This window comes from Rhinopithecus bieti, unplaced genomic scaffold, assembly GCF_001698545.2.
Source record: "Rhinopithecus bieti isolate Rb0 unplaced genomic scaffold, ASM169854v2 scaffold_23868, whole genome shotgun sequence".
Classification (NCBI taxonomy): domain Eukaryota; kingdom Metazoa; phylum Chordata; class Mammalia; order Primates; family Cercopithecidae; genus Rhinopithecus; species Rhinopithecus bieti.
The window spans coordinates 1650241-1670552 of record NW_016811202.1 but is presented as its reverse complement, the minus strand read 5'-3'; the positions used below and the strand labels follow the sequence as shown (position 1 = coordinate 1670552).

General features: G+C 41.6%; 1 protein-coding gene across 1 annotated transcript in view; it reads left to right on the top strand.

Annotated features, from left to right (window-relative positions):
• The first annotated feature begins 17807 nt into the window (after positions 1 to 17807).
• Positions 17808 to 20312, top strand: part of GAB2 (GRB2 associated binding protein 2) — a 68978-nt gene continuing 66473 nt past the window's right edge. The window contains exon 1 of the mRNA XM_017893563.1: positions 17808 to 18108. Coding sequence (XP_017749052.1) covers positions 17847 to 18108 — 262 coding nt within the window. The 5' untranslated portion in view covers positions 17808 to 17846. The remainder of the gene's footprint in view (positions 18109 to 20312) is intronic.

The window sequence follows — 20312 nt, the reverse complement described above, 5'->3', positions numbered from 1 at the left end:
TTCCAGCTATATATACAATACTCCAAGCAGCTGAACTGATGTAAATTGGGGCTCCGATTAGCAAGATAGGCCATTTACTTGATCCCCTGAATTAATCTTTGGAATTAGGTTCTGTTTCTTCTGTCATCCTTTGAATGATTTCCCTGCGTTTTTGTAGAATACTGTGACCAGGGAGGAGAAGCCAAGTTCCTGAAGCGCCCCATTATCTGTTCATTCTGTATCTTGGAAGTAGCTTTTCATTATACTGTATTTGCTCATGACCAGCAAATTCCACTGTGTACTGGACTCCAGATGGCTAGTCCACATGGGAAAAGCTCTCCAGAAAGCACCAGATTTTGTGCCCATGTTCATGTGTATTCACAGTTTGGGCACCTTTGGGAGAGTCAGTCTAGTACAGTCCAGAAGCTCTGCCTGACATTTTCAACCCTCTGTCTTTTCCTGTGATCTTAAAATGTCAGAAATTGAAGTGATGGTGGAGAACAATAAAGTCAACACTTGCACGTTATAGATGAGGAAACGACCCAGAGCAGGAAAGTGTTTATTTTCCCCCATAAGTTCACATTTCAGAGACAGAGCTGGAATTACAACCTGAATATCTAAACTCCTGATACATTTATTCCTCTAGTACAGCTCACTAAGTCAAGGCAACATCCTGCCAATCATCATTAACAATTTAGTGCATTGTTTCTCAAAATAGGGTCCTTGAACAGTCTGTAGTAGAGTCATTTGAGGTTTGTATCCCTGAACTCTACTCCAGACCTACTAATCTGAATCCCTGTTGAGACTGGGGCCTGGGATTCTCCATTGTGAATAGATGTCTTGGTGATTCTGATGTACATTAAAGTTTGTCTTCACTACCCCTGTTGAAGACAGCAGTGAGCTAATTTAAAGCAAAGAAGTAGAACAATCAGATGTATATTTAAGAAAATACGGAACCAGGTCTTTGGAGGGCCTGCAGGACTGAGAAGCCTTTGTCCTAGAGGAACGGAAACAGTTTATATTCCTGGGCATCATTTGTCTATTCTTCCCCCAACTTTGCACTGGTTTTCCCTGGTAACCTTTGCTTAATTCAGTGCTTAAAATATAACTGAGATCAGACCATTCAAGGACATGAAAGCAAGGTCCCTCAGGGGAATGATCTTTCTTTCTCCAATATGCAAGGGTTGGCAACAGCTCATTTGTTGCTTTGTCAACAGGAGAGGTAATTCCTCTAATGGATTTCGAGTCCTCTGTAGAAAGGTTGACCTGGTCTTTGGGGAATGAATCTCACAGAATTCAGTCTATGTAATTACTGATACAGGGCTCTTTGGTTTCCCAGATGTGACCCTGTCTCTCTCATACACATCAAATTCATCTTGTCCCTTTGTCTTTGATGTGGTAGAGGCAGAGAATGGATAGAATGCACCATAATAGGCTTGTCAGAGGGATGTGACTGTAATTCTCTTCTCCATCATAATGAGTCATAATACAACCCACCCACTTGCTCAAGCTGGAAATCTTGAAGTCTTTATTCTTCCTTCTCCGGTATCTCCCATATTCTGTCCATCATCAAGGTTAGTCATTTCAGCCTCTGTAATATATCTTGGTTGCATATGCCCTCTTGAATGTATATACCTTTTGCCACTGCCCTGGTCCATATCACCATTATTTCTTGAGCAGTAGTCTATCTGGGCTCACTACTCATGCTCTTGCCCTATTTCAATGCAATTATTATAGGCTAGAATGATCTTTTAGAATTTTCAGTATGGAAAAATTTAAAGCCATTCACTGCTCTCATGTTCTATTTTCTTAAAAATATAGAATTATGTGGATTAAAATGTGAAAGTTCCCTGTATCCTTTCTCTTATATACCCATTCCCCTCGACAAGGAGCCATTGGTAGCAATTTGAAATGCTTTTCTAAGCATTTGTAAAATGTGTGTATGTGCATATGCTATATATATACTTTATGTGGTTGTATGCATGTTTGTGTACATAAATATATGATAATATAAATAATATGTCAATAATATGAATAGTATCATAATACATGGTTCTCATGCTCATTTGCCAATATATTGATTTATTAATCATGCCCCTATTGAGGGATTTTATTTAAGATAAAATCTAAACTTCAATCTACCCCTGCCTTTTGCTTGTTCTACTTTCCCCTTTGTTTACTGTGTTCCAGCCATGACCTCCTGTCAAGTCCTCCCGTAACCCAAGCTCACTTCCTCCTTGGGGCCTTTACCTATGCTGTTGCCCCTGCCTGAGCTACTCCCCTGGGTACACGGCAGTAGTTTCCATATGATGGACTGCTATGTTCTGGGTCCTTCAAAACACACTCTCTCACACCCAGTATTGCTTATGAACTGAATAAGTGTTTTCCTTGAATTTGTACTTTTTCCCCCCCAAAATATGGGTATTCTGATTAATGGAATAATTAATGAATTCATTGTAGCTTTTTCTTCATTAACAAATACTTAAAAATATGTTGTTTTCTGGAGGAATTCTCAGATTATTTTATAATATTTTAAAATATGTTATTATAATATTTGACTTACCTTCAATAATTTTCTCTCCACAGTTTTTCACCCTTCCCTCATAAATGTCACCAAACTTACCTTTATTATTTTAGTACACCAAACTTTTTCATATACAGTGAATCTTCATATTCACACATTCTAGATTCTGTATTCACTAAAATTTACTTATAACCCCAAAATCAATACTCACCATGTATGGTCTGAATGTTTGTGTCCTTCCAAAATGCATATGTTGAAATCTTATCCCTAATGTGTTGGTATTAGGAGGTGGGGCCTTTGGGAGGTGATTAGGTGGGCCATGAGGGCAGAGCCCTCATGAAGGGGATTTGTGCCCTTACGAAAGCAGCTTGAGGGCTTCTGTTGTCCCCTCCACCATCTCACCAGACACCAAATCTGCTGGTGCCTTGATGCTGGACTTCCCAGCCTCCGGCACTGTGGACTGTAAATTTCATGTTTATAGATAACAGTCTGAGGTATTTTGTTTTACCAGCCTGAACAGACCAAACAGCATGCTTTGGCTGTTAATCTCAGACATTCACACGGACAGGGCAGTGAAAACATCTGAGTCTCCTGACGTGCACATTCCTAGCTGAGGTGGCACAAGGCAGTGTTCTGTGTACTTATTTCACCTCTCATCCTGTAAACAAGTGTCTTTGTCATGTATCGGGTACCATGTTTTTTGCATTTTTGTGCTTTTTGTTGGTGATCTCACTGTTTAAAATGATCCCCAAGCATAGTGCTGAAGTTCTGTCTAGTGTTTCTAAACACAAGAAGACTGTAATGTGCCTTACTGAGAAAATACATGTATTAGATAAGCTTTGTTCAGGGAGAATTGAAGTGTTGTTAGCCATGAGTTCAGTCTTACTGAATCAACAAATGTTAAATAAGGTGTCCTTAAACAGAAACAGACATAAAACGAGGTTATGTATTGACCGATTGATAAAATTGTGACCAGAGGCTAACAGGAACCTAATCTGGTATTTTTCCCCCAGAGCAGTGGTTCCCAGCCCCCTGGGCCAAGGACCCTTACCATTCTGTCCTGTTAGGAACCGGGCCTCAAAGCAGGAAGTGAGCAGCTGGTGAGTGAGCATTACTGTCTAAGCTCCACCTCCCGTCAGATCAGCAGTGGCATTAGATTCTCATAGAAGAGCAAAGTCTGTTGTGGACTGCACATGCAAGGGACCTAGGTTGCACACTCCTTGTGAGAATCTAATGCCTGATGATCTGAAGTGGAACAGTTTCATCCCAAAACCATCCCTACCCCTGTCCATGGAAAAATTGTCTTCCACAAAACCAGCCCCTGGTGCCAAAAAGGTTGGGGATCACTGCCTCAGAGGAATGATTCAACATTAACTAATACAGTGTTTGTGCTGACTTTACAGACCATAACTACCAGAAATAACAAGAGTCACCTATACTCATCTTATTCTCTTTTCCTGAAAGTTCTCCCTCCAGCAGTTTTTCTTCACCCAGCAAAACTCTTCACATCCTTCAATACCCAATCTAAGTGCCACCTGTACTGTAAAACTTCTGTGACTCCTCGAGGCAAACAGAGTAGTCCTCTCTGCCAAGCATCCACTATTCATGTGGATCCTGAGAACAACTACATGAACTGTGCTGAGAACACCTACATGAACTGTGCTGAGAACCTCTGTTCATACCATTATAAGAGCACTGACCATGTACTGAGTTACCGATGGACTGTACTTGTCTGCCCTTTCCATAAGTCATGAGATCCTGACTGACCTGGCATTACTAGATTTCATAAATGTTGACTGAATGATTGGAATGAGGAAGGGAGAGTTTATGTAGGTGAGAGTAAATGCTAATGGAAAAGACATTGAAAGTGAAGGAAAAAGAAAGTGGATTGAATAATGAATATGATCAGGGCTCTTGTGAAGGACCCCTGAGTTACTCCGGGGATGGCAAACTGGTTCTAAATCTCAGTATGGTTACAGCCTGTATTGATCAGTGACCTAAGTTGCCTTAAATGAGAAAAGAGTTTATTGACCCAGAAAGTCTAAGGGGAAAATCTGGCCTCAGCCTCAGGTTAAGACTCACATTTCATCAGTATCCATGTTTTAACCTACTTGCAGGCTCTCGCTCTCTCTCGCTCTCACACATGCTCTTTCTCTCAGAGTCGCTCTTGCTCTCTCTGGGTTGGCTGTTCTTAGGCAACAAATAGTGGTTCCTGCAACTTCAGGGACATATTGTCACAACCCTTTGTCCAGTAACAGAGCCAATTTGAGTAACACAAAACAAAGGTCCTGGAGTTGAATCTTAATGACTCTGAGCTGGCTTGGAACATATGCTTGTCGCTAAACTGATCGCAGTGGCATGTAGGATGAAATGGTGCAAATTGGCTTAATCTAGATTACCATGATCTACTCAGCTTTATATAAAGTCAGCTTTATATAAAGGACTCTAGGTGATCTTTTGTGTTTATGGTGTCTATGTACCATCTTACCTGGAATAGAGATTGAGAGGTTTTTTCCCCCCCAAAACAGAAGCAAATAAACACTATTTTGTTCCCTTAGTATAACTTTCATTGAAGAGTTATATAGTGCTTTGGAAGTATCAAGTCCTATGCTAAATAAATGCTGGGAGATACAAAAGCCCCTGACCTCAGAATGTGGTAGTCTTGGGGTAAGAAAAAATTCATTCCATGTCTTAGGAGCAAATAAGTTCCTTTGGAGTCCAAGGGAAACTATATTACTCAGATGAATGAGTCCAGAACAAATACAGTTAACTATGCTACTCTCTCCTAGGGGATTTGCATTTGAGGAGTGGAAATAACTTTGAACTAGGAGCTGAGGCCTAGGTTCTAGCTGTGTTATTGCCATCTGCCATCACCAATTAACTATAAACTTGAATTCATAAACTCTGTGGCCAGTGTTTCTCAAAGTGTAGTGAGCAATTCATCTGCAGTAGCTTCACCTCAAGTTCTCTGTGGGTCAGGACCCACAGAATAAGAAGATCTGGGGGCTGTGCTCTCTGTAAGTTGTTTAATGTCTGTGAACTTCTTTTTCCTCATACGTTAAGAGGATCGTATTTACCTTGCAGCATTGGTTTAAGGATTAAATGTGATAATGAGTAGAAAGCACATGGCAGGTAGCCAGAGCTCAGCAAATGCCCTTTTAAAAATTTCCTCAGAGAGTATAAAGTCTCTGTGGTCCAAAGTAGTCGAAGGATTCCTAGAGGAAGGATAGCAAAAAGCCTTTCCTCACTCAGGAAGTGTGCCTCCAAAAATGTGTGACTGTTACATGACCCCCACTGTACTCTTGTAATGTTTGCTGGTAACTATTATGGGACACAAGACTGGCATAGTAGCTTCATGTTGAAATATATTAGGATATACTTGTACATCATACGCTCACAAGTGAGATCAGATTCTCCTTTATCTTTGTGTTGGTTTGAGCTAGAACTCAACCACATCACCACCTGGGAGTTGACAGTTGAAAATACTTCTAAACCTCCAGAATCTTCTATCTTCTGCCCTGACTTTGGTATGCCAAAGATAACAGAACTCTTCTTTGATGACTAAGGACTTCTCAGGGTCTCAAATCATCTTTTCTAAGACCAAATCTCACGTGCCTTGTGGCTAAAGTTGAAGAAGGGGCACGACATTACTTGGAAGAGGCTTTTGCGAAACTCCTGGGAATAGGCGTGTCCTTTTAACTTCCCTCTTTCTGAACAGGGTAAAACCAAAAACTGCCAATAAACCTAGAGAATCCTGTCAAGTGAGGTTTATGGTTAATCTGAATCTAACTGAGGTTACTTGGTGATATCAATAATTTTATAGGCAGGTATATTAAGAACATAATACTTGTATCTTCAAAAACCTCTTTGCCTTATTTTTTTAAAAATTCAATAACATAGTCTCTCTCTCTGTCTCTCTCTCTCACACACACACACACACACACACCCCTACACACCTCTTAGTGAAGCTCCCAGGTGGTGATGTGGTTATTCAGAAGAACACATCCCTCTGTTCCAAGAATCTGAGTAATCTGATTAAATGAAGTGTTACCATATCATGTTTTCTTAGTTCAAAAATACATAAGGGGCTGGGTGCAGTGGCTCATCTGTAATTCCAGCACTTTGGGAGGCTGAGGTGGGAGGAATTACTTGAGCCTATGAATTTGACATTAGCCTAGCCAACATAGTGAGACCCCATCTCCAAAAAAATTCACTGGATGTGGTGGTGCATCCTGTGATCACAGCTAAATGGGAGGCTGAGGCAGGAGGATCGCTTGAGCCCAGGAAGTCGAGGCTACAGTGAGCCATGTTTGTGCCACTGCACTCTAGTCTGGGCAACAGAGGGAGACCCTGTCGCAAAAAAAAAAAAAAGAAAAAAGTCTGTCAAGGTAGGTAAGAAGAGACCTTAGTTAGTCTCTTGTCCATCTGTTGATCTACCCCTCCTTTTTTTTTGGCGGGGGAACACAGTCTCGCTCTGTCGCCCAGGCTGGAGTGCAGTGGTGCGATCTACAAGCTCTGCCTCCCAGGTTCATGCCATTCTCCTGCTTCAGCCTCCCGAGTAGCTGGGACTACAGGCGCCTACCACCATGCCTGGCTAATTTTTTTTTTTTTTTTTGTATTTTTAGTAGAGACGGGGTTTCGTGTGTTAGCCAGGATGGTCTCGATCTCCTGACCTCGTGATCTGCCCGCCTTGGCCTCCCAAAGTGCTGAGATTACAGGTGTGAGCCACCACACCCAGCCTTGATCTACTCTTTGAGCCCTTCTACTGTCACACTCCCAAACTCTCCCACCCTTTGTTTAGGCCAGGAGTCAACAAACAAATCCTGCCCACCACTTCTTTTTCTAAGCAGTTTTATTGGAACACAGCCATGCCTGTTTGCTTCTGAATTGTGTATGGTTGCTGTCATGCCACTATAGAACTGAGTAGTTATGTCAGAGAAAATATGACCTGTAAAGCCCAATATACTTACTAATGCCCTTAACAAAGTTTGCTGATCCCCCACCTTGCCTCTTTCTTCAAAATCTCCAGTGTTGAGTATTCTCCAGTTTCCAAGAGACCACTTTGGACCACTCACTTAGAAAGTTCTTACTTTCTAAAAAAAAAAGCAAAATCTGGTTTTCTGTAGACTGCTCCTGCTGGTACTTGTTCAGCTTGAGTATATTGAGTCACTAAATATAAATCAAATTGCTCTTCCACATATCGGCAGCCCTTTATATCTTAGAACACTGGGTTCATGACTCCAGGCAGAATCTTGCAGTATCCTGGTGTGATAAAATTTCACATGCCTTCATTGTCACCAGAATGGAACATAATACTCTTGCAAAGCTAAATTGTGGCCCACCTAGGTTTTCTAGGCACCATGAGCAATAAGAGGAAGTCTTAGCCTCATTCTACATGCTTGAAGACCTTGAGATCTAGCCCAAAGGATAGAGACAGGTTCATGTGACATGTACTGTCTGCTCAACAGCTAGGAGTGATGCAACTTCCAGGTCATATGTACCCACACTTTGTGTCTGTGGTCTTGATGGTTATGAAATGGTTTGTTTTCTGACGGAAGGAAAACAGTCACTTCTGTTTCATCAGAGATGGGAGTGGCATACCGTTGATACTAGACACAAATTCTTTTTTCCAACTTCCTTGACAGTAGACCCTATCCGTATACTTCTTTAAGCCTATTCTTAAGCAAAGTGACTTTCATTGGCTTTTCTTTTGTCTTCATTATTACTACCCTAATTTAAATTGCCATCTTCTCTCACCATTGCAGACTATCGCAACAGCTTCTTAATCGTTTTCTTGTCTCTTATTTTTTTATTTTTCTGGTTTGTCTTCTTCACTCTGCCAGATAAGAGCACAGCATTGGTTAACGTTTCTCTGCTGATCTGTACTCTTCAGTGTCTCCCTGTTACAAATAAAGGAAAGATGAAACTTCTTAGGGTGGCATTCAAGGCTTTTCAGGACCTCCAAACTCTTCCTTTCCTCCCTCTTTTCCACATTGAGAAGACTGTCCCATATTCTCTGAACCTGTCTTATCTGTTCCCATGCCCAGCCCTTGGTCATACTGTGTGCTGTATAAAAAAAAAGAAAAAAAAAAATCCTGTTCTCCTTCCTTTCCAAAACCACATATCAAACCCTACCTTCCTCATTGTTTGTGTTCATTGCTCCTTCTCTTTCGTGCATGCTTGCTTTCTCTCATATTCTCATGCTCTTGCTCTCTTACCCTGAAAGTTTGATTCCCAGCTTCAGTGGTCTACTAGCATATTATGTCTCTTTTTTATGGTGCCTACAAAAAAATCTTCTTGTTTTAGGGATATATATTAATGTCTTCCTGAAACTTTGTAAATACTGTTTAAGTTACTTCAAAGGAGTATTTTTGGGCCTTGCCTCTTTCCTTTGTCTGTCAAAGCATTCAGCACATTTTGTGTTTGTTTTTACTGAATTCTATACAAGGAGTTTGTTGATTTCTCATGAGATGTACCCTAGATCCCAAAGATTTTCACCTTTTTTTCTAAACGTTTTATAGTTTTACATTTTACATTTAAGTCCATGATTCATTCTGAGTTAGTTTTTGTATAAGATGTGAGAGTTAGATTGAGGTCTTTTCTCCCCTATGGATGCCTGATTGCTTCGGCACCATTTCTTGAAAAGGCCTTTTCTTGGCCAGGCGCGGTGCCTCAAGCCTGTAATCCCAGCACTTTGGGAGGCCGAGACGGGTGGATCACGAGGTCAGGAGATCGAGACCATCCTGGGTAACACGGTGAAACCCTGTCTCTACTAAAATACAAAAAACTAGCCGGGCAAGGTGGCGGGCGCCTGTAGTCCCAGCTACTCCGGAGACTGAGGCAGGAGAATGGCATAAACCCGGGAGGCGGAGCTTGCTGTGAGCTGAGATCCGGCCACTGCACTCCAGCCTGGGCGACAGAGCGAGACTCCGTCTCAAAAAAAAAAGAAAAGGCCTTTTCTTTTCTTTTTTATGTTAATATTTTTAGTAGAGACAGGGTTTTGCCACGTTGGCCAGGCCGATCTCGAACTCCTGGCCTCAAGTGACCCACCTACCTTGGCCTCCCAAGGTTCTGGGATTACAGACACGAACCACGACAACTGGCTGTTTTCTTCATTGAATTGCTTTTACACCTTTGTCAAAAATCAGTTGGGCATATTGTGAGGGTCTGTTTCTGGATTTTCTGTTCTAATCCATTGTTCTTCACTTGATCTTAGCCAAACGGCCAAGAATTGATCTATTCCATTTTTCTGTGTCTGTCTCTTCGCCAATGCTACACAGTCTTGATTGTTGTAGCTATATAATAAATCTTAAAATCTGGCAGACTGATTCTTCCCATTTTATTATTTTTCAGAATTATTTTAGCTATTGTGTTTCCTTTGCCTTTTCATATACATTTTAGAGCAATCTTACATACATGTACAGACATTCTTGCTGGGATTTTGATGGGAATTGTGTTAAATCTGTGTGTCAGTTTGGGGAGATATACCACATTGAGTTGTGCAGTCCATGAATATGGTATGTCTCTTCATTTATTTAAGTCTCCTTTGATTTCTTTCATTAGCTTTGTATAGCTTTCAGCATACATGCCCTGCACCGGGTTTTTTTTTTAGATTTACATCTTTTCAATTTTTAAGAACCATTATAAATGGCATCGTATTTTTATTTTATATGCCCACATATTCATTGCTAGTTAGAAGTAAATTGATTTTTGTATCATTATCTTGTATCCTGTGACCTTGCTGAACTCACTTATTAGTCCTGAGAGTTTTGTTGTGGGGTTTTTTTTGTAGATTTTTTGCTATTTTCTTTTCTTTTCTTTTTTTTTTTTTTGAGATGCAGTCTCACTCTGTCGCCCCCAGGCTTGAGTGCAGTGGCACCACCTCAGCTCACTGAAACCTCCTCCTGGGCTCAAGCAATTCTCCTGCCTCAGCCTCCCTAGTAGCTGGGATTACATAGGCGCCCGCCACCACACCCTGCTAATTTTTGTATTTTAGTAGAGATGGGATTTCACCATGTTGGCCAGGCAGGTCTTGAACTCCTGACCTCAAGCGATCCACCCGCCTTGGCCTCCTAAAGTATTAGGATTACAGGCATAAGCCACCACGCCCAGCCACGATTTTTCTGTATAATCATGTCCTCTGCAAACAGGGACCATTTTTTTTCTTCCTTTCCAATTGGTATACCTTTTATATATGTTTTTTGCTTTATCACCTTGACTAGAAATTCCAGCAATATGTTGAATAAGAGTGATAACAGTGGCTGGGCATGGTGGCTCACACCTGTAATCCCAGCACTTTGGGAGGCCAAGGCGGGTGGATCACTTGAGGCCAAGAGTTCAAGACCAGCCTGGCCAACATGGTGAAACCCCATCTCTAATAAAAATACAAAAATTAGCCAGGTATGGCAGTGCACATCTGTAATCCCAGCTACTCGGGAGGCTGAGACACAAGAATCACTTGAACCCGGGAAGCGGAGCTTGCAGTGAGCCAAGGTTATGCCACTGCACTCCAAAAAAAAAAAAAAAAAGTGATAAGAGCAAACGTCCTTGATCTTAGGAAAGAGGATTCAGTCTCTCAAACCTAAGTATAGGTCAGGTGTGGTGGCTCACACTTGTAATCCCAGCACTTTGGGAGGCCAAGGCAGGAAGATTACTTGAACCTAGGAGTTTGAGAACAGCCTGGGAAAAATAGTGAGACTCCCATGTCCATAAAAATTTAGAAATTAGCGAGGCATAGTGGCATGCACCTGTGATCTCAGCCACTCACAAGGCTGAGGTGGGAGATGCACTTGAGCCCAGGAGGTTGAGGCTGCAGTGAGCCATGTTCATGCCACTGCATTCCAGCCTGGGTGACAGTGAGACCCTGCCTCAACAAACAACCAAAAACAACTAAGTATAACATTTGATATTGGTCTTCTGTTGATGCTCTTTATCAAGTTGAAGAAGTTCCCCTCTATTCCTATTTTTCTGAGAGTTTTTATCAAGAATGAGTTTAATTTTATCAAATATTTTTTGCATTGAATGATATGATCATTCATCTTTTCTTCTTTAGCCTATTAATATGGTAGATGACTGATTTCAAATACAGAATCAGCCTTACCTCCTTGGAATAAATTCTGTTTGGTCATGCGTTTTTATAGATTGCTGAATTCTATTTGTATTTTATGTGTAAGTCCATAATCCATTTTGAGTTAATTTTTGTAGGAGGTTTTATATAGACATTAGAACAGTCCTGAAAAAGCTTTCTCTTTAATAGCATATTCAGGACTCATGTCTCATATTCTCCTTGCATTATGTGTCAGTAATCCAACAGCAATCTTTCATTTTTGTATCATGGGATACTTTTCAGGTGAAGCTCCCAGTCCCCCTTATAAATATTTATTACATGGGTACTGCACTTATCAGAATGAAGGGAACAAGGTACCAAAGAACTCACACCATAGAGAATCTATTACACATCTTTATCTTATTCTTTTTTCTGTAATCCTCTTGCTGTCCTTCTTTTCTACTTCCTACTGTGAAAGCTTACATATATTTTAATTTTTATTAATTTGAATAAATTAACATAGTCATGGCATGAAAAAATATCAGCAGATCTTCCCTGAGTTCCCATATGTGTTAAGCACTCTGCCATGTAGTTTTTGGCCACGTTGGACCTTAACCTCAGGATGCTCAGAACTTAAAGGGGAGAAAGACATATAAGCATTGGAAATGCCAAAGCAGGGAGTAGAAATGTCAAACCTGGGGGAAGAAATGCCAACGTGGAGTAAGCACAGGTTAGTAAGGGAACACAAGCAGAAGCCCCAGCTCTACCTGGGGGAGTCAATAAAGGCCTTCCAGGAGAAGTGACATTTGTGCTGGCACTGAGAGAACATAGAAATTCTCCAGATGGATTAGGTAAGGTGAAAGCCTTTCTAGGCAGAAGCCATAGCTTGTGCAAAGACATAAAGTCATGAAATTACATGACTTACTATTTGGAGAATAATAGGTAATTTTTAGTGCTCCTGTAAATTCTGTAAGACCAGGAATTCATGCTGTATCCTCAGCATTAGAATAATGCCTAGAGCATAGTAAGCACTGAATAAATATTTGTTGGATATAAGGAAACAAAGGAGGGAAAGAGCGATGGAGGAAGGAAACATAATTGAGGTGAGAGAGGTAAGAAAAGTTTGGCAATAAAGAATTTTGTTCATGACCTAGTTGGGAAGAGACAAGTATGAGAACACTCCTAATTGTTGTAAAAACTGACATGCCTTGAAAAGTACATAAAAAGCATTATGAAGATTCTGAGGAAGTAGAGGCCCACTTCAGATGAATGGATCAGGGAAGTTGTACTTGGTTCTGAATTGTTTGACTTTTTAAAAACACATGGGGGTGTCCCATGCCATGGCTCATGCCTGTCATCCTAGCACTTTGGGAGGCTGAGGTGAGCAAATCAATTAAGGTTAGAAGTTCAAGACCAGCCTGACCAACATGGTGAAACCACGTCTCTAGTAAAAATACAAAATTAGCTGGGCATAGTGGCACATGCCTGTAATCCCATCTACTGAAGAGAGGCAGAGGCAGGAGAATCACCTGAACCTGGGAAGCAGAGGTTGCAGTGAGCCGAGATGACGACACTGCACACCAGCCTGGGCACTCTAAAAAATATATAAATAAATAAATTAAAATGTGGAATTGGAGAGAAGGTGTTATGGTGGAAGAGGGATGTGTGAATTTGGGACTAGACTAGACAGCCTTGCTGACTGTCATAAATACATCAGTATTTTGTAGGCAGCCATTTATCAGCCTACACCACTTCCTTGGAAGCAAAACCTGATGTTATCTGTAGCAAACATGGTTTTCTTATGCATGAGGGTGTCTGTGTTTGTTTGTGCTTGCACCTGCACACCAGAGATTTGGGGACAGCTCTTTCCACAGAGACAAGACTAAAGGGGATGCATCAACTGAAACACCAGCTGAACTATAAACAGATCTTTTAAAAATGCCCTTTGTGCCCATACACTACGTGTCTATGTGTGCACCTGCAGCACACAGAAGTACACGCATAATTCTGAAAGCAGTGACCTGGCCAAGATTTTAAATGACTATAAATAAATAGTACTTATTTTTATTTTTCTCAGTTCCATCCTATCTGGCTATACCTCAATTTTCATTTCAATATAAAGCTTATTGGGCACCAGTTATGTCTCCTTTGACCTGCTAGATACTGTAAGGATTTCATGCCAGAAAATGATTCATTTCTCTCTTTCTTTCTCTCTTTCTCTCTCTCTCTCTCTCTATATATATATATTACATATATATAGATTACATATATATATATGATTACTAGCTGTGTGCCAGGCAATATTCTAAACACCAAGGCTGCATCATGGAATAAAAAGAACCAATCCTTGTCCTGGTGGAGTTTACTTTCTGGGAGGTGGGTGCGGAGAAGTCATAAAAATTGGTATATTTTAGGGTTATACATGCTTTGTGAGACCAGTAAAGCAGGGTAAGGGGGAAAGAGAGTGGGAGCACTGAGGACCAGGAATAGCCTGTCCAGTAATGTGACATTTGAATAAGGACTGAAAAAAAGAATAAGCAAAGGAAATATCTGGGGGAGGAGTGTTCCAGGGCCAGGAAACAACTAAAGACCGTAAGGCAGGAGCGTGCCTGACAGTGTAAGGCCACATGGCCAGAGCAGAATAGGCAAGGCAGAGGGTAGCAGGAGCTGAGACCAGGGGTGGGATGAGGCTCAGTCCCATCAGGCCCGTGGGCCATTGTGGGGACTTCGGCTTTACTCTGAGTGAGATGAACAGCCATTGCAGATTGTGAGCGGAGAAGTGGCATGTTCTGATTTACTTCCTGCTTTCTGACTTTGCGGTGGAGGATAGACTGCAGGATGAAAGGGTGGAAGCAGGAAAACTTACAAAATGGTGGACTAGATCAGGCGAGCAACAATGGAGGTGAGGAGAAGCAAGCTCATTATTGATATATTCTGAACTGTCTGAACTGACAGGATTTGCTGATGGGTTAGATGTAGAGTATGAAAGGCATCAACTATGATATCTAGAGTTTTGGTCTGACAGCTGGAAGGCCGAAGGTGCAGGTAACTGAGATAGAAGAGAGTGCAGAAAGAACAGATCTGGGAGATGTCAAGACCTCAGTTTTGAACACATTAATTTGAGATACCTACTAGTGAGGAGTTGGATATATAACTCTAGGGCTAGAGATATAAATTTGGGAATCACAGCAATTTGATGGTTTTTTAAAGCTGTGAAACTGAATAAAATGACTTAGAGAGTGGGTGCAGAAAAAAAAAAAAAAAAATCTCAGAACTGAGCATTGGGGCATTCTAATGTTTGGAGGTAAGGGAGATGAAGAGGAGCCAGCACTGGAGACTGAAAAAGAGAGGCCCGGTAGATAGAAGGAGAGTTGAAAGTGCGTGCTGAAGCCAGGTGAAGAAAGTGTTTCAAGGAGGATGGAATAATTAACTGTTGTCAGATGCTGGAGAGAGATCTAGAGAGATCAAGTTAAGGCCCATGAGTTGATTTATCAGCACTGAAGTCTTTGACACCTTTGATGAACTATTTCAGTGGTGCAGTTGGGGTGGTGGCGGGGTAGGGGATAGCCTGATTAGAATGCCTTCAAATAGGAGGGGAGGAAACAAAGATTAGTAGTATAGAATACTCTTTGAAGTATAACTATAAAGAGAAGTAGAAAAACTGGGCCATAGTTGGTGAAGAATTGTGGGATCAAGTCAAGCTTTTAATTTTTTCTTCTGAGATAGGAAAAGTTGATGTCTTGATGGAAATCATCCTAGTCAGGAGGAAAAATGCAACGATTCTGAAGAAGGGGAGAATTGTTGAAGTGATGTCTTTGTGCACAAGTGGAAGATGGTTGGCCTTGATTGGAAGGACTGTCTGTGCTCCCTAGTGTGTTACTAGGCTACAGGTGCAGGCAGGATGGTAAATGTAGTCATGGAACATGTGTAAATTTTCTTTTGATTGTTTATGTTTTTTCATGAAATAAGATATAAAAGAGTAGAGGCATTGGAGGTTTAAAGAGAAGCTAAGAGATTGTTGCCAAAGAACAGGAGAAAGTAATTGACTAGGTAAATATAGTGGGATTATTGGGCAACATGAGGGGCCACTTGAAGTAAAAGTGAGACCAGTCAGCATGTTCATATGATTTTCTCCATCTATGTACAGCCAGATGGAAACAGAGTTGGCAGAGCATTAGACTTAGCTGGGGTTTGCTGGGTAAATAAGAGGAATGGAGAAAGAAGCAAGGGAATGATTATGATAATGGATTGCAGAAACAGAGTTGGATAAGGAAAGAAATGAGGACAGGGATGAAAGGTGAGAGTGAAAAGATGGTAGAATTAACAGAGTGTAGATCCCATGGGGTCTCAAGAATTGTGATAATCAAATCCTTGACATTTGTAGTGCTTCAGAGTGTATAAGTGCTTTGGGCTCATTTGCATAATAACCCTATGAGGTAGGTAGGGCAGATGGTGGTGGTGGTGGTAGTGATTTTCATTATATAGATGAGGCAGGATTCAAAGAGGTAAATGACTTAATCAAAAATCACACAGTGCCAGCGCGCACAGTGGCTCACACCTATAATCCCAGCACTTTGGGAGGCTGAGGCAGGTGGATCACTTGAGGTCAGGAGTTTGAGACTAGCCTGGCCAACATGGTGAAGCCCTGTCTCTACTAAAAATACAGAAATTAGCCGAGTGTGGTGTTGGGCACCTGTAATCTCAGCTACTTGGTAGACTGAGGCAGGAGAATCGCTTGAACCCAGGAGGCAGAGGTTGCAGTAAGCCAAGATCATGCCATTGCACTCCAGCCTGGGTGGCAGAGTGAAACTCCATCTCAGAAAAAAAAAAAAAAAATTCACACAGCAAGTCAGCGGTAAAGCATAGACTGAACCCAGGTCTCTGTTATATGTAGTCTTTGTGTGATGTCTGCTTACAGATTACTCAGTCTTGCTGAAGAAATGGAATATAGAAGACAACTTGAGAGAATATGTAATCACATGTTCAGTTCTATGGTGTGGAATGGTATAAGGAGTTTACTCATTCAGTAATACATATTGAAAGCTTAGTAGGTACAAGGCATTATCATAAGGACTAAGGAAACACCAGTGAACAAGACAGGAAAAAAAAAATCCTGAGGTTACATGTTTTAGAGCAGTTTGTCTGTGACTCTTCTAAGGCATCATGTCTTCGTTAAAAGCAGGTTGTACTAAAAAGTTAGAAAACTTGTTTTTCTGCTACTTACTGTGTGTAACATTGTTACTTCAACTCACCCTGCCTTAGTGGGGGTTCCCATGGATAAACTGATTATGGCTTTGCAAGTTCTCCCTTGCCTAAAAATGTTATGAGTTTGGATCTGTATTCTAGCCTAAAGAAATAGTTGCTCTAAAGTGTCATCATCTAACTTCCTGATCTAAACAGTGGAAATGCCACATCTTACTTTATAGTGATAAGACCCTGTTTGCATAGTGAGATGCTGCACAAACATGCATTCTAAAATAATCCTCCAGTTTTGAAACTTGGGAAATCTGAAAAGGGGACAGGTCACGTGGCACCTGCAGGTCCCACAGTCCCCATCTTTAACCTACGATATCTGAGAACCTATTAAAAGCTTTAAGGTCGTCTGGGTGCGGTGGCTCACGTCTGTAATCCCAGCACTTTCGGGAGGCCGAGGCAGGCAGATCACCTGAGGTCGGGAGTTCAAGACCCGCCTGACCAATGTGGAGAAACCCTGTCTCTACTAAAAACACAAAATTAGCCGGGCATGGTTGCACATACCTGTAATCCTAGCTACTCGGGAGGCTGAGGCAGGAGAATCGCTTGAACACTGGAGGCGGAGGTTGTGGTGAGCCAAGATCATGCCATTGCACTCCAGCCTGGGCAACAAGAGTGAAACTCCGTCTCAAAAAAAAAAAAAATGCTTTAAGGTCAGGCACAGTGGTTCATACTTATAATCCAAGTGCTTTAGGAGGCTGAGTTGGGAGGATCTCTTGAGACCAGGAATTTGAGACCAGCCTAGGCAACAGAGCAAGACCTTGCCTCTACAAAAAAATTTTTTAATTAGCTGGGCGTGGTGGTGTGCATTTGTAGTCCCAGCCACCCAGGAGGCTGAGGTGGGAGGATTGCTTGAGCCCAGAAGTTCAAGGTTATAGTGAGCTTTGATTGTGCCACTGCACTCCAGCCTGGGCAACAGGGCAAGACCTGTCTCTAAAAGAAAAAAGCTTTGAAATAACTAATGACTTCTTCCCCCTCTTCTTACGCCTTCCTGATATAATTTAGGCCTGGAAGAAACGCTGGTTTATCCTACGGAGTGGCCGGATGAGCGGAGACCCAGATGTTCTGGAATACTACAAGAATGATCACTCCAAGAAACCTCTGCGAATCATCAACCTGAACTTCTGTGAGCAGGTGGATGCAGGCCTGACCTTTAACAAGAAGGAGCTGCAGGATAGTTTTGTGTTTGACGTCAAGACCAGCGAGCGCACCTTTTACCTGGTGGCTGAGACAGAAGAGGACATGAATAAGTGGGTCCAGAGCATCTGCCAGATCTGTGGCTTCAATCAGGCTGAGGAGAGCACAGGTATGAGAATACACACAGATCTTTCTCACAGGGGGTTGAGGTGAGTCCCTTGGATTCCTGGAGCATTGACAGCAGGCTCTAGCTAAGGTTTCCTGTTGGAAGAGGGTTCATAGATAAAGGGTAAAGAGTGAAGGCGTTAGCCAAATATTAGAGGGACACCTGGCCCTAATTATGCTCTAACAGGAAAGCAAAAAAAGTGTTAGGGTTGTATAAAGCTAAAGGTATTTGTGGTGTTTCCTCAGGTGCCTCAACACCACTCCCATTCCTCATCCCTCCCGCTTTCTCTCTTCCCTGTGCTGTCCAGCACTCTACCTGTCACTCATCCCATAGGGAAGGTCTCACCTTGGTCCCTCCTCTGCTTCATCTCTGTCTGTCCTAGCCCATTTCAGGCCATCCTGCACAGTCACACTTGACCCTTGTTTGTGTGGGTTCTTTGTGATGATTATTGATGATCCAGTGTTCATTTATGTTCACTTGGGAGGGACAGATAAAAGGAGGAAACAGTCATTTATGTTTGGGTTTTGATAATCTTCACAAAAGAGTAGCTCACCTTTTTGAAATTAGTGTTAAATTGTAGAAATGCTCCTTAACATTTGTTTAGGCTCATCTCAAACTCTGTGGGATGGTTAAAGAGCAGAGTTTTTTCTGGGGTGGTAGAATTGACCCAGCAATTCTACTCCTAGGCATATTCCCAAAACATATTCACACAAAAACGTGCACAAGAATGTTCACAGCAGTATTATTCATAAGAGCCAAAAAGTGAAAACAACCCAAATATCCATCAATAAATCAAATATGGTATATACATATAACTAAGCCACAAAATGGTATGAAGTACTGGAAACATATGTTAAGTGAAAGAAGACAGAGCGAACCATCTTTTTTTGATTCCATTTATATGAAGGTTCAGAGTAGGCAAATCCACAGAGACAGAAGATACATTGGTGGTGACAGAGAGTGACCGTATAAGAAGCGACTGCTCATGAGTATGGGTTTTCTTTTTGGAGTGGTAAAAATGTTCTGGAATTAGATAGTGATGATAGTTGTACACTTTCATGAGTATACTAAAAAACCACTGTATTTTACACTTTAAAATGCTGAAATTTATGGCATGTAAATTATGTCTCATTCTTTAAAAAAAAAGTTCCTCAGGTGATTCTGAGGACCAGCCAGGTTAGGGAGCCCCTAGACATAGGACCAGCTTCATGGAGATATGAACTGTGGCATCACAAAGAGCCCCATCCTTAGAAGGCCTTGCACTTGGTTTAACACTCCACTATTACTATCTTGAAGTTCTTAATAGTTTTTTTAACAGGAAGTTCTGTGTTTTCATTTTACACTGGGCTCTGCAAATTATGTAGCCAGACATTCCTGAACGAGATGTCCTAACCTAGGAATTCTGTGATTTTTATCTTCCTTGGGGAAGGATAATGAGCCCCTATTTATTAAGTGCTTTAGTATAATCTTCTTGCTTCCTGAGTGGAATTTCCTGTTTTCCCCAAATCTTTGTCATTTTATAGGTTTCATGGAGATTTTTTTTTCCTTTTCTTTATTCCTGATGAAGAGCAATGCATGTTCAGTGAAAAAAAAGTCAGGGAGGGAAAGGGGCTGCAGCTGGGGCAACATAGCGAGACTAGAGTGCTGTGACACAATCATGGTTCACTGTAACATTTTTATTTCAATAAAAATTAAAAATTAGCTGGGCACGGTAGCATGCCTGTAATCCCAGCTACTAGGGAAGCTGAGGTGGGAGGATTGGTTGATGCCAGGAATTCAAGGTTGCAGTGAGCTGTGATCACGCCACTGCACTCCAGCCTGGATGACAGTACGAGACCCTGTGTCCAAAAAAAAACAAAAAAAGTTGGGGGTGAGGAATAAGAAATGAATTAAAAGGCCGGGGAGCTGGGCGTGGTGGTTCATGCCTATAATCCCAGCATTTTGGGAGGCTGAGGCAGGCGGATCACCTGAGGCCTGGAATTCAAGACCAGCTTGACCAATATGGTGAAACCCCGTCTCTACTAAAAATACAAAAATTAGGCTGTGATGGTGTGCGCCTGTATTCCCAGCTACTCAGGAGGCAGAAGCAAGAAAATTGCTTGAACTCAGGAGGCAGAGGTTGCAGAAAACCGAGATCACGCCACTGCACTCCAGCCTGGGTAACAGAGGGAAACCCTGTCTTTAAAAAAAAAAAAAAAAAAAAAAAA